Source organism: Diprion similis, chromosome 14 (genome assembly GCF_021155765.1).
Source record: "Diprion similis isolate iyDipSimi1 chromosome 14, iyDipSimi1.1, whole genome shotgun sequence".
NCBI classification, from domain to species: Eukaryota; Metazoa; Arthropoda; class Insecta; order Hymenoptera; family Diprionidae; genus Diprion; species Diprion similis.
Genome location: NC_060118.1, coordinates 428,529 through 442,406, shown reverse-complemented (window position 1 = coordinate 442,406; position 13,878 = coordinate 428,529). Strand labels below are relative to the sequence as shown.

Here is a 13,878-nt window from a genome sequence, read left to right as displayed (position 1 = left end):
ATTACTGGGTTAACCTTGTAAGTTTGGCCAGAGGGTTTCTTCCAGGACCCTGTCACTTTTTACTTCAATCATCACCGTTCACTCGTCCATTTCGCAAGTCTTGTTAATTTTCAGACGCCAGTCTTCGTACGTCATTATTTGGCCAACCCGATAAGCCGTTTAATTTTCTGGAATTACATGTCTTGACTTCGATACAAGGTCCCGGAACAGACCCACAGACCGCTGCAGGCTTCCCGTGGCATACACTTGTCGCAAATGTACGAGAATCGAACTTTGGTCCGTTCGTCGGCACATTAGACAAGTGCGTTGCTTAAAAGGAAACCGTGGTCCTTCGCGGGTCATGTGAACTCATGTACCTGTTTCTTGATGGCTGAATTTTTGATAAGGGGTACAATTACTGGGTTAACCTTGTAAGTTTGGCCTAAGGGTTTCTTCCAGGACCATGTCACTTTTCACTTTAATTATTACCGTGCACTCGCTCGATTCGCAAGTTTCGTTAATTCTCAGATGCCAGCATTTGCACGTCATAATTTGGCCCACCAGACAAACCGTTTAATTTTCTGGAATCAAATATCTTGACTGATCAAGATTAGGTTCCAGAACAGGCCCACAGGCGTCTGCAGGCTTTTCATGGAATACACCGATCGTAAATGTACGAGACATCGTATGAACGACATGGTCTTCATGTATATTAGAGATGGACCGAGTCAGTGTTGCTTTCATTGGCGGGTTCTTGTCAAAGTAAATAAAATAGCGGTCTCCGGATATGCCAGCGTAGTCGATGTTATTACGGTTAGAACACCCATCACCGAAATTCTTTTGCGGTGGTCACTCAGTGACCAAAGATGATAGATGCTGCTAGATCAATCACAGAGCACCTCTAAAAAATAAGTCAGTTCTTACACCTTTTGTTAGCGTTGTTAAAACAAGAGTCGTGAACACTCCTTCATAGGGAGTCAGTTCGGGACCCAGAAAGGACCAGTAGGGCTTTGACTGGTCTGGAACACACCTCTACAGGGCATTACTACGGGACCCAGAAAAGACCAGTCAAGCCTTGAAGAGTTTGGAACACACCTTTCCAGAGTATCACTGCGAGACCTAGAAACGACCAGTCAAGCTTTGATGGGTCTGAAACACCCCTTCACCATTTCAAGGTCCTTTCGAGGACCAAGTAATTTGTCGTCGATGCAATAGATAATACTACTCTCAAAAATGATGATCATTCAAGTTTGATCAAAATTTATCCTCAAACTAATTCATGATGATCATTATCGGCCTTAATCAATGAAAATCACCGTAGTAACGATGCAACAATTGGAGTGGTCCTGGCAACTACCACACTATAGAATTTTCATCATAACTCAAAAAGTAACAATATTTTCTCCAAATTTCCAGCTGAAAACTGGAAATATACTAGTTTTCTGGAATTTTCATTTCTCAAATCAAATGTTGACAAACAGTCCTGAAAAGAACCTTTCCCCATTCCGTACCGGAAACAATATTTACGTACTTAATTCAATGCAGAGAAAAAATTTCTACAACTATTGATGAAATTACTTCTGAAAACCCAATATAAAACTGGTGCCTGTTTTTTATTCAAATAAAACATGACGAAAATTTTGGTCCCTAAAACAACCTCTTGATATGCAGGGTGATTCAGTACCCGGGGACCACCAGGCACTGACTGATTCCTTGTGAAAAAAAAGACTAAAATTTCTCACGATAATTTTTTTTTTAACGCAACGGTTTTTGAGTTGGAGCTGTTTAAAGTCCATCAATCACAGCGCAGATGGGACCGAGCGCGCGAGCCAAGTGCGAGGCTAGTGTAGTTGAGCTCAATGCAGCGTACGCTAGCCTCGCGCTAGGCTCGTGCGGCTGGCCTTGTCTGCGCACCGTGATTGGTATATGTATATTGCAACGTGATTATTATTTAAAAGGGAAAATAGAGATAATTCTTGAGGGAGGGATAATCACGCTACCCTACGGCGCAGTTACTGACCTGATCACTAGATAAAACGATAATTAGAAAAAAGATATAATTATTGAGCGCCAGACGCAGTAGCGTCAGAGATACGATGATTAGAGAAAACGATATAGACAAAATAGATCAGATTCTACGACGGTTTCGCACAGCCTGTTCAGCAGATAAAGATAATGGTAGAGGGGATAGGTCGTATCCAATTCGATAAAACACAATATTAAAGAAAATGGTAATAGTATCAATTGTATTGACAAGACAAGCAGAGAAATTCAAGTACAGCCAGAGAGAAAGTGGAATTCAAAGATAACACGGTAGCTATACAATTATTCGTGTGATTTAGCGGTATGAAGCGGGGGTGATCGCGATACTATTACTCGGTATAAAAATCAGCAAGTTAACAAAGCAGATGAGAAATAGGCTAGCATGCAATGCACAATCTAAGGTTCTTAAACTAATTGTCACAATTCAAATTAAATAGTATAGTATGGCGAGAAAAATGTGATCACAGAGATACAGGATAATCGCAGCAATGTGTAACAATAAGGCACGATAATAGATAAAAGATACGAGAACACTACAATTGGTGAGAGAAAGCAAGAGACATTATAGTTAGTCAAAAAGCAAAAGATATTACAGTTAATCGAAAAGCAAAAGATATTACAGGTAATCAAAAACAAGAGATATTACAATTAATCGAGAAACAAGAGATATTACAATTAATAGAAAATGCAAGGATTACAAGTCAGTTAGATAATTCGGTAATTAGAGCGATGTTAGAAATAATCAGATATAGCGAGATAATATAGAACAGGTATGAAAAAAATTACAAGACAAATTACGAGAGAAATTAAAGAAATACGTAGGTTCTAGCTTGCTATATGAGCGGATCCACGTCACTTCACTCAAAAAAAAACCGTCAAGTCACGGATCTTTGCGCCATTTGAAATATCCGTAGTACTATGTAAAAAAAAAAATACAATTTCAAGGATTTTGAATTTTTTTCAAAAATGGCCGAGTTCGAGCTATGTAAAGTTTTGTATACCACTGTTGCACTGCTATGTTTGAAAATTCATATCTCCGAAAGTATACATCGGAGCGGATTGATCCTGCAATCGTTCTGTTCGTAAAAAAATGCGCTTCGATGAAAAGAAATTTATTTGGGAAAAAAAAAATTTTTTCAATATTTCTTTACCGTTTCTTTTTTTGATTTCGCTGCCATTTCCGCGGGACTAACAACAATTCATGGAGATAATTTTTTTCGGATACCTGTATCCTTCCTCTTTGATCCTAAAAAAAAAAATTGATGGAGAATGTTAGGATAGCAAAGTATCTGATTTATCGACACCCTACAATATCGATCGTTAGATCCTCGGGTCGACTGGACTCAACCCCTTCCGGTGCGAGCTAGTCTGAATCTCGCTGCCGTCCGACGCGCACACGAGGTTGTGCAAATCCACGCGTATTTTGTAAATCACAAATAAAGAAACTTGTGTCATATAATAAATAGACGCCTGAACAATTTATCTACCTGCCCAATAGGTTATGAGCCCAGGATGCTATATAACTCGCGATAAAATAAGGATTCAAGTCGCGAGTTAAAAATTCGGCGGCAACGTGGCCGCGACGTGTAGCGAAACGTGAAAATAAAATATAATAAAAGAAAAAAAAAAAAAAAAGAAGTCGATACGGGAAAACCGTTTTGAACAGACTCAAGTGGAGTGAATAATAATTACGAAATAAATCATAAACAAGAGTATCGATATGACGTCACTAACAAAAATCGAGCCGCTAAACGCGGAAAATTACGATACGTGGAAACTCCAAATGGAGGCGATATTGGTGAAACACGACACGTGGTCATACGTAGACGGTACAAAAGTTTTACCAAGCACTGGAGACACCGAAATCGCAGCCTGGAAAAGTGCAGACGCAAAGGCGAAAGCTGATATGATTTTATCGATCAGTCCATCCGAGTTGAACATCATTCGTGGGTGTAGTACATCGAGAGAAGTGTGGTTGAAAATAGAGTCGACGTTTCAGTCAAAAGGTCCAGCGCGAAAAGCGACATTGTTAAAAACAGTGATTCTCTCGAAATTAAAAGAAGGTGAAAGTGTACGACCTCACTTGACTGAATTTTTTGAAGCCGTCGCGAAATTAAAAGAAATCGGTTTAGAGATTAATGACGAAGTGTTGACCATCTTGCTGCTTTATAGCCTGCCCGACTCGTTCGAGAACTTCCGTTGTGCCATCGAGACGCGTGACGAGTTACCGAAACCCGAGATATTGCGAGTAAAAATACTCGAAGAATTCCAGTCGAGAAAATCGACCGAGAGCGAGGCAGATACGAGCGCAATGTATGCGAGAAACTCGAAATTTCGACAATTTAAACACGTGTCATATGAGCATCGCGAGAAACCGAAAGAGGAAAAAGGTGAGAGTCAAGGTCAACCGCCGAGAAGACCGCAATGTTTTCGATGTGGAAAAATCGGTCATATTGCTAGAAATTGCAACGCGAGATATCCGGCGAACCATAGAGTGAGTGCGCGACAAGCAGAAGACAATGAAAATCAACCGGAGTTTTCGGATAACGCGAGTGGCAATTTAGCGATGCTGAACACGGTGGAAACGGTAATGTACAGTCGCGAGAGAATAAACGGCGATGTGTGGTGCTTGGATAGCGGATGCACCGCTCATATGTGTACCGAAAAAGAAAAATTCGAGAAAATCGAGCGCGTGAATAAAACATTGAATCTAGCGAACAATGAATCTACAAGCATTACCGGTGCGGGCAACGTGAGATTATCGGTGAGCAACGGCAAGAAAGACACAAAAATAAATTTCGAAAATGTTTATTACGTTTCCGACTTACGTACGAATCTGATATCGGTATCAAAAATCACAGATCGCGGGTACGAAGTACTGTTTCGAGAAAAAGACGCGATAATAACAAGCAAAAATGAAGCGATATTTTTCGAGCAAATAGAGTCGGAAACCTGTACTATGCGCGAAAGGGAAATAGTGGAATTGACAATGTAAACAAAGCAGCAATGCTATCGAGCTATAATGAGTGCGAGACAGTCGAACGTGGAAAGAGGGACAATACAGTGAGTGAAGTAAACAACGCGACAATGTTAGCGAGAGGTGCGAAAAACAATGTAGACGAGTGGCACCATAGACTTGGACATTTAAACGAGAAGGATTTACGGAGCATGGCGAAGAGCGGCGTAGTTCACGGATTAAAGCTTGATAACAAGCAGCGGATGTCGAAATGCGAGGTGTGTATACTCGAGAAGCAAACTCGTCTCCCGTTCCCGGAAAACACAGGTAAACGAACAGAAAATCTACTGGAGATCGTGCATACAGACGTCTGCGGCCCGATGAGAAATGCGTCATTCTCCGGAGCCAAATATTTTGTAACATTCATCGACGACAAGTCGCGTTGGTGTGAAATATTTTTCGTGAAAAATAAAAGCGACGTTCTCGGCGCATTTAAAAAATACAAAGCCGCGGCTGAGAAATTAACGGGTAGAAATGTCAAAGCACTGCAGTCCGACAATGGTAAAGAGTACTGCAATAAAGAATTTGATCAATTTTGGAGCAAAACGGGATCGCAAGAAGGCTCACGGCACCGTACACCCCTCAACAGAACGGCCTGGCTGAGAGAAAAAATAGAACACTAGTCGAAATGGCGAGGTGTATGATGCATCAAGCTAACGTTCCCTCGACATTCTGGGCAGAGGCGGTAAATACGGCGTGCTATGTAAGAAATCGATGTGTAACGAAATCATTAAATGGAGAAATACCGTATAAACTTTGGAAAAGCAAAACGCCCACGGTGATATATTTTCGAGTGTTTGATACGAAGGCATTCGTGTTGAAAAAAAACAATCAAAAGGGGAAATTCGAGTCACGATCGGAAGAGGGTGTTTTCGTGGGATATTCAAACGAATCAAAAGCTTATCGCGTGTGGCTACCGAAATCGCGTAAAATATTCACGAGTCGAGACGTCTCATTTGCAAACGAATTAGTGTTCGAGCGCGAACATCAAGAATTTCTCGAGAACGAAAATAACGAAGAGCCGAGCGCGAAAATCGACTTAAATTCAAACGAAACCGAACCGAAACAAGGGACAAGCGGCGAAAAATGCGAAAATCCCTCGCTCGAGCCGCGAACGCGTAAACGCAAGGCAGTGGCGGTGGGAACCCCTGAACCGTCTAGAGCGTCGAAACGCGGTAGAGGACGACCAAGGTTACTTCGCTCCGGATTGGTCGGAAGACCTAGAAAAACATATCATCCACCGGCAAACGACGAAGAAGAAGACAACGAGCAGAGAGAAGACAACGAGAACGACAACAATTCGAGCGATGATTCCGAGCCAGCACAAGAAGAGCTGGAGGACGAAGTATTCACGGAGTGCAATCTTACAACAACGCACGATCCAATAACGTGGCAAGAAGCTAAACAAAGCGACGATGTCGAGGCCTGGCGAACAGCTTTAGAAGACGAATACCTCGCACAGATACGCAATAACACATGGGAAATCGTGCTAAGACCGGATAACCGCAAGGTAATTAGCAGTAGATTCGTCTTCCGCACTAAAGAAAATGGACTCGCCACGAAAAAGAAAGTACGTCTCGTTGCACGAGGATGCGCGCAACGACCGGGAGAAAATTTCCGTGAAACATATTCTCCAGTGGCGAGCGCCACCGCAAGCCGAATCCTAGCGGCGCTGGCAGCAGAACAAGGCCTACAAATCCATCAAATGGATGTAGTAACAGCCTATCTCAACGGCGAACTGAAAGAAGACGTATACATGGAGGTACCCGAGCTACTACGGGAAATCTTAACGAAAATTACGGCAGGGAAACGTGTTGGTTCAAGCGCTGAATTGATACGTAAAAAAGACATTTTAAAAATCTCTGAGCGCTGGTTGGCAGACCTAAACAAAGACCAAGACAGTGTGTGCCTACTAAAAAAGGCACTCTACGGACTGCGACAATCGGGACTTCAATGGTATCGCAGAATTACAATGAAACTGAAGCAACTTGGGATGCAACCAACGGAACAGGATCCATGTTTATTTATATCGCAACGGAAAAATCGAATGATGATAATTTCGATATACGTCGACGATATATTGATCGCAACGAATGATACAAACTGGCTGAAGGACATAAAATACTCGCTAGCAGAATCATTCGAAATGAAAGATCTGGGTCCTGTAAACTATTGCCTCGGAATCGAGATTCAGCAGGACGAAACCGACAACAGCGTTTGCCTAACGCAACGTAAGTACACTGAGGAAATTCTCGAACGCTTTGGAATGCAAGACTGCAAACCAGCAAAGACTCCGATCGACACCAACGTACAATTGACTAAACCATCGCAAGCAAATTAAAAGATAATGAAGCAATACCCGTATCAGTGCCTCATTGGAGCGCTGATGTATCTCGCAGTAACGACGAGGCCTGATATAGCTTACGCGGTAAACTTCATGAGCCAATTCAACACCAATTACTCTGCGGAACATTGGGTGGCAGCTAAAAGAATTCTCAGATATCTGAGAGGTACCGCAGATCATGGACTCCAGTACCGCAAGACAACTAGACAGCTGTATGGAGTGGTCGACGCGGATTGGGGAACAAACATCGTCGATAGACGATCGTATTCTGGATACGCGTTCATCCTCGCAGGAGCAGCGGTGTGCTGGGAAGCGCGAAAACAACGCACAGTCGCACTATCAAGTGTAGAAGCCGAGTATATGGCAATGTCTGAGGCAACGAAAGAATCAATCTACGTCAAAAGCCTATTAAGCGACATGCATATACCATGCGATCACATTACGCTGTACAACGACAATCAAGGAGCGCAACGATTAGTCCACAACGCCGGTGTGCATCACTCACGGACGAAGCACATCGACTTACGACATCATTTTATCCGAGATCATTGCGCATCGGGCTCGATCAAGTTGCAATATATGTCAACTAACGAGATGCCGGCAGACATTTTGACAAAAGGATTAACCGGACCTAAACACGTGTTGTGCCAAAATGGACTTGGAATGATCGAATTACGCGAGTGAGGATACAACTTTGTGGGGGGGTGTTAGGATAGCAAAGTATCTGATTTATCGACACCCTACAATATCGATCGTTAGATCCTCGGGTCGACTGGACTCAACCCCTTCCGGTGCGAGCTAGTCTGAATCTCGCTGCCGTCCGACGCGCACACGAGGTTGTGCAAATCCATGCGTATTTTGTAAATCACAAATAAAGAAACTTGTGTCATATAATAAATAGACGCCTGAACAATTTATCTACCTGCCCAATAGAGAAGTTACCAGGGCCGGAGAAAAAAAATGAAACGTCTCGTCGCGCGTCACCGCGCGCGCCGATCCACGTCAGCGCTACTCCCGCGAAATCGGTGTGTTGCGTATATTATATACGATAAAGTGGAGTTCAATTTGATTTGATGCTCTTCCACTTACCCGGGCTATCCATTCTACGGAAATAGATATTAACCACCTTAGCCCTTAAGTATCCGTCCACTGGTCATCCTTTCTTGGAGTTAAACTGTATACCTGTTCTGAGAATTCCAGTACGGTTATGGTTCGTTGAGCACTCCTGTGCTGAAATTGGGTTTAATTCTATTTCACTCAGTTTGTGTTACATGACTGATAGATAATCTTGCAATATGTTGGTGGCTCTGAAAAGGGCCGATATTTTCAGCGATGATTCGCAGGATAACGCTTAGTAGCCAACCTCTGTTCGAAATTAATTCATAATTTTCGTCGAATCAAATTTTTCTGATGCGGAAAATAATTTTGTTTTGATGAGTTTATGAGATACTGGAATAACCGCATGTAATTTTAGAGTGCCACGAACTGTCAAGGCTTTATCGAATCGATTTTGTGAAATAGATTCTTCCGCTTGATATTCTGCAGACGTACAGTACGCAAAAGATATGCTCCGAAAATAAGAACCTGCCCAATTATATAGATCCAGCGGTGTTTGGATAGGATCGGAATTGCCAATCAGTTGTAAACTCGTACGCAAAGCTAATCTCTTAACAGTTCCACCAACACCATCACACGGCCATTTTCCATGTGATGTAGCAAAAAAATACCATTCGGCTTCGCATTGAAAGTCTTCGAAGTGATGTGTTATGTTTATGAAATTTCTTTTTGTTCTAATATTGGGAAGCTGCTCCATCAGAGAAATAAATTATTTTCTCTATAGGAATCGAATTTTGAAACTTCTCTCTGATAAAGTTGATCAACTTTTTTTGAAATAAATGAATCGCGACTGTATGATGTTTCAGATGCTCTGAAATTATCACAAAACTAAAATGTCTCAACTGATCGTCGGCGTAAATTTTATGGTAAACCACGATTGGATGAATAGTCACCTGATTATTGGTCTAGTGAAACCCTTGCGTGGAATCTTGTACAACAAATGCATAATTCTCAGCGAAATCGCATACTACTAAAAATTCACCAACTCTGCAAATTTACAAACACCGATTTTTTTACCCGGATAACGATCACGTAATAACCGATACAATTCTCTCAAATTATTCAACATCAGATGCTTCTGAACCGATATTTTTTCACCATTTCTTTCAACGGTTATGCAGCTTCTTTGACCTGGAATTATGTGACTGACCTCCTCACTTCGATACATATACATATACACAACACACCGAGTTCGCGGAGTAGCGCTGACGTGGACCGGCGCGCGCGGTGACGCGCGACGAGACGTTTCATTTTTTTTCTTCAGCCCTGGCAACTTCTCCATCAATTTTTTTTTTTTTTTGGGATCAAAGAGGAAGGATACAGGTATCCGAAAAAAATTATCTCCATGAATTGTTGTTAGTCCCGCGGAAATGGCAGCAAAATCAAAAAAAAAAAAAACGGTAAAAAAATATTGAAAGAAATGTTTTTTTTTTTCAAATAAATTTTTTTTTATCAAAGCGCATTCTTTTACGAACAGAACGATTGCAGGATCAGTCCGCTCCGATGCATACTTTCGGAGATATGAATTTTCAAACATAGCAGTGCAACAGTGGTATACAAAACTTTACATAGCTCGAACTCGGCCATTTTTGAAAAAAATTCAAAATCCTTGAAATTGTATTTTTTTTTACATAGTACTACGGATATTTCAAATGGCGCAAAGAGCCGTGACTTGACGGTTTTTTTTTTTGAGTGAAGTGACGTGGATCCGCTCATGTATGCGATACGACGAAATATTATAATCACGATAATCAAGAAATAGATATCTCGACGTGTCAAGAACAGGTATTATAGAAAGAAAATATTATAATGCGATATATTACAAACTAGAGATCTACGGACAAACTACGTAACAGCGGTATTAGCAAAGAAAGCGATGAAAAAGGTGTTATTCGGTACGGCACAATACTCCAATGTCAAAAGAGAACAACGGCTATACCGCGCAGCGATGTATGATCGCGCACGCGGTACGCTTACGATATAATTACTCCAAGATATTCGATAATAATTAAATCAGAAAGATATTCGATAATATTTAAATCCGAAAAATATTAAGAAATCACAGAAACGATATTTGAGAAATTATAAAAGAGATGAAGACAAAATAGATATTAGATAGCGAGAACGGAATGAGAGACAAAATTAGACTTTATAAGCTCATTGATTTACCAATCACTACTGAGAACAATAAATAAGAGTTTCGAATAAGATACGATATTCAGAGATATTCTACTAAAGCATAAGTAAGGCGCTGCTATTCAGCGATATCAGGAAAATCATTCAAACAAGATAAATTAAGGAAATAGATAATAGTCACTACAAATTAATAGTAAACTAACCAGTCGCGAAATTACTTGCAATATTCGATATTAGAAAGAGAGAATAAGATATAAGAGATAATATGAGAATGCGATACGAGCCCACGTGGCTCACGCAGAGCAAACTGCGAGATAAAAGAGAGCAAATCGATAATAGGCAAGAAAAGAGAGAAAAAGATATAAAGCAAGTAAATTCGTGGCTTCACGAAATAGATAAAAGAAAAACCTCACCTACGAAGATAGAAGATACAGGAAAAGCGTAGAGACAGGTAGTCGAAAAGCGGAAAGAAAGAAGGTGTGACGAGGCAATCGGCAGTCGGGCCGAACACCTGTTCACCCGTTAACCAATTCCTGAAATCGACCCGCTGCCGCCACCGCGTCACTAGGCCCCGAACCCTTCAAGCCGCGCGCAACCCCTACGAGCCGCGCGCAACCCTTACGAGCCGCGCGCAACCCCTAAGGGCCCTAAGTGCCCGCCAGGCACGCGCGCTGCTCGCATCAAGGGTTCCGCGAACCAACCCTTATGGAGGGCCGTTTGGCCCACTGTAAAACCAGTCTCTGCTACACCAGGCTCAGACTCATCCAGGTAACAGGCACGACTGTTATCTCGTAGTTGGAAGTGTGAATAGATTATGCTAGCCGCATATATCTATATCACACCATAGAATCACCTGTCCGGCCTTCCGCCGAAATATATACACCGTTCCGTCATATGTATATATATATATACCGTTCCGATATATATACGTATCATTACCGGCCGTCCGCCGTTTACTAACCTGTCCGGCCTTCCGCCGAAATATATACACCGTTCCGTCATATGTATATATATATATACCGTTCCGATATATATACGTATCATTACCGGCCGTCCGCCGTTTACTAACCTGTCCGGCCTTCCGCCGAAATATATACACCGTTCCGTCATATGTATATATATATATACCGTTCCGATATATATACGTATCATTACCGGCCGTCCGCCGTTTACTAAATATTAGTATACCATAATATATAGTATACCATAATATATAGTATACCATAATATATAGTATACCATTTTCCTTGTTATAAATATATATACCATTCCGATATAAATAAGTATCATTACCGGCCGTCCGCCATTTTTTACTGAATATTCATATACCATAATATATAGTGTACCTTTTTTTTACCTTGTCATATATATATATCTATAAAGATTGTAACGTGGCATTTTTTTTTGTGATGCTCGTTACCAGTAGCTCCCCGAACCTTAGGCGGGACTCTAACTAGGGATTTCGCGACAAGAATGATTATCTAATTCGTAAAGAGCGCCAGGACAAGGGTCACGCATCCGAAACTCTGAGAGAGGACACTTTACAGGCTAGCGAGTTAAGTATTACAGGTTCTTTTGTTTATTTTTTTTTCTCGAGCATATACGACACCAACCAGGGAAATGGACGACGAATTCGACCACCTCGAGACCGTCACGACGGAGGACCTCGACGGAGGGTACATCACGAGCGGAGGGTCTCACACGAGGCTACGGAGGGAGCGCCAACGTAGAGCTCTGCCCCGAGGGAAACCGAGGCGGACGAGATTCCCGCTGTTGGCCAGCGAACCGTAGCCTACCTTCCTTGCGACACACCATCCCGTCGACAACCGCACAATCCGCCCGTCATTGGTGACGGCGGAGAACCGGGGAGATGGACGGCCAATCAGCGACCCGCGACAGCGGAAACCTACGTTAGCGATAAGCTAGATTTAAGAATTGCGTAACCGACCTCCCAATGGAATGCGAGGAATTTCGAAAACGAGGAGGCTAAGCCGGAATTCCGGCTCCGCGTGGCGAAAGCGAGACACTTGAGACCTGGCGTTCGAGAAAGGAATTTTGTTTGTAGTCCAGAGAATCGAAAAGAGCATACGCATTCAGTTTTTGGGAGTCGCGAGTTGGGTGAAAAGCAAAAAAAAAAAAAAAAAAAAACAAGGACCCAGAAAAGCGAAGGATGTCCGACTGCCAAGTTGGGGGATTCCTGATTTGGCTGCGTAGTGGTAAGCGCTTATAAATTTCTGCGGACTAATTTCGAGAACGAGTTAGAACGGCGCACCGAGTAACGGTTGGCCATTGTAAGACTGAATTGCGAAATTACTCGAAATTCGTTTGCCGACTTCCCTGTTTGGTGGCCGGAGCTTGATCTTGATTTTGTTTTTTTTTGCGATAACGTATCGAGTCAATTTTGGATATTGTACATGTTGAGTAGAGTCATTCGTTTTGTTATTTGCGAGCAGCCCAAATTCCGCTGCACAGGGTCAAGTCGCGTTCGCGTGTTCAGAAAGTGTCACCTCTCGTGTAGGTCGCGTATCGCTAAGTGTGAGCGCTCTGTTTGGCTGGGTTATTATTTTTAGTTTCCTTGTTTGGTTTGTTTCGGCAGATAGTGAAGTTTCGGATGCGTCGCGATTAATCGCCTCGATTTAAGTTGTTAAGTAAGAATTACTGTCGAGTACTTGTAGGGTATGTTTTGCGATTAGCGCGATAATTCTGTTAGGGTTTGGCGAATAGCGCCGATATTTATAATTAAGGGAAGGACGATCACGAGTAGCGTGTTCGTATCGTTGTCGATTTTCGGTATTTTGATTTTTGTTTTGTTGATCCCGTTGAGACGAGGAACGCGACTAGCGCACGTAGATTTAAGGTCTAGTTAAGATTCGATTTTCTTTCTATTTTGTTGGTGGAATCGCGGGAGGCGAATTGAGTATCTGTTTCTTTGTCCTTTTGTTTTGTATCGCTTCGATTTTTTTTTGAATATATTATTTTATTTTATTTTGGTAAATTCTGAATCGTGTCGAGTGTCCGTTCTTTCTCTCCGCAAAACTACCCACCCCCCTCTCCGCGGTACTGAGCTACCTGGCATAGAGAAGGATAGCCGAGGAATTGCGAAGGTAAAGATTCGAGGCGTGTTTATCACGCCAGGCGCCCAACAAAATTTCGCGATAGCTTTGGTAAGCTGCAGAGTGCATCGCGGGTTGCCGAATCATTGTGCACCAGGTTAACTCTTGGGAACTTCTCCGGGTGAACAAGA

General features: G+C 42.2%; 1 protein-coding gene across 1 annotated transcript; it reads left to right on the top strand.

Annotated features, from left to right (window-relative positions):
- The first annotated feature begins 7,385 nt into the window (after positions 1 to 7,385).
- LOC124414948 (secreted RxLR effector protein 161-like) lies at positions 7,386 to 8,066 on the top strand. Its single transcript, XM_046896138.1, has one exon. The coding sequence runs from the start codon at positions 7,386 to 7,388 to the stop codon at positions 8,064 to 8,066; it is 681 nt and encodes a 226-aa protein (XP_046752094.1).
- The last annotated feature ends 5,812 nt before the right edge of the window (positions 8,067 to 13,878 follow it).

Coding starts and splice junctions, on each gene's coding strand:
- LOC124414948 (XM_046896138.1), top strand. CDS start 7,386: ATGAAGCAATACCCGTATCAGTGCCTCATTGGAGCGCTGATGTATCTC.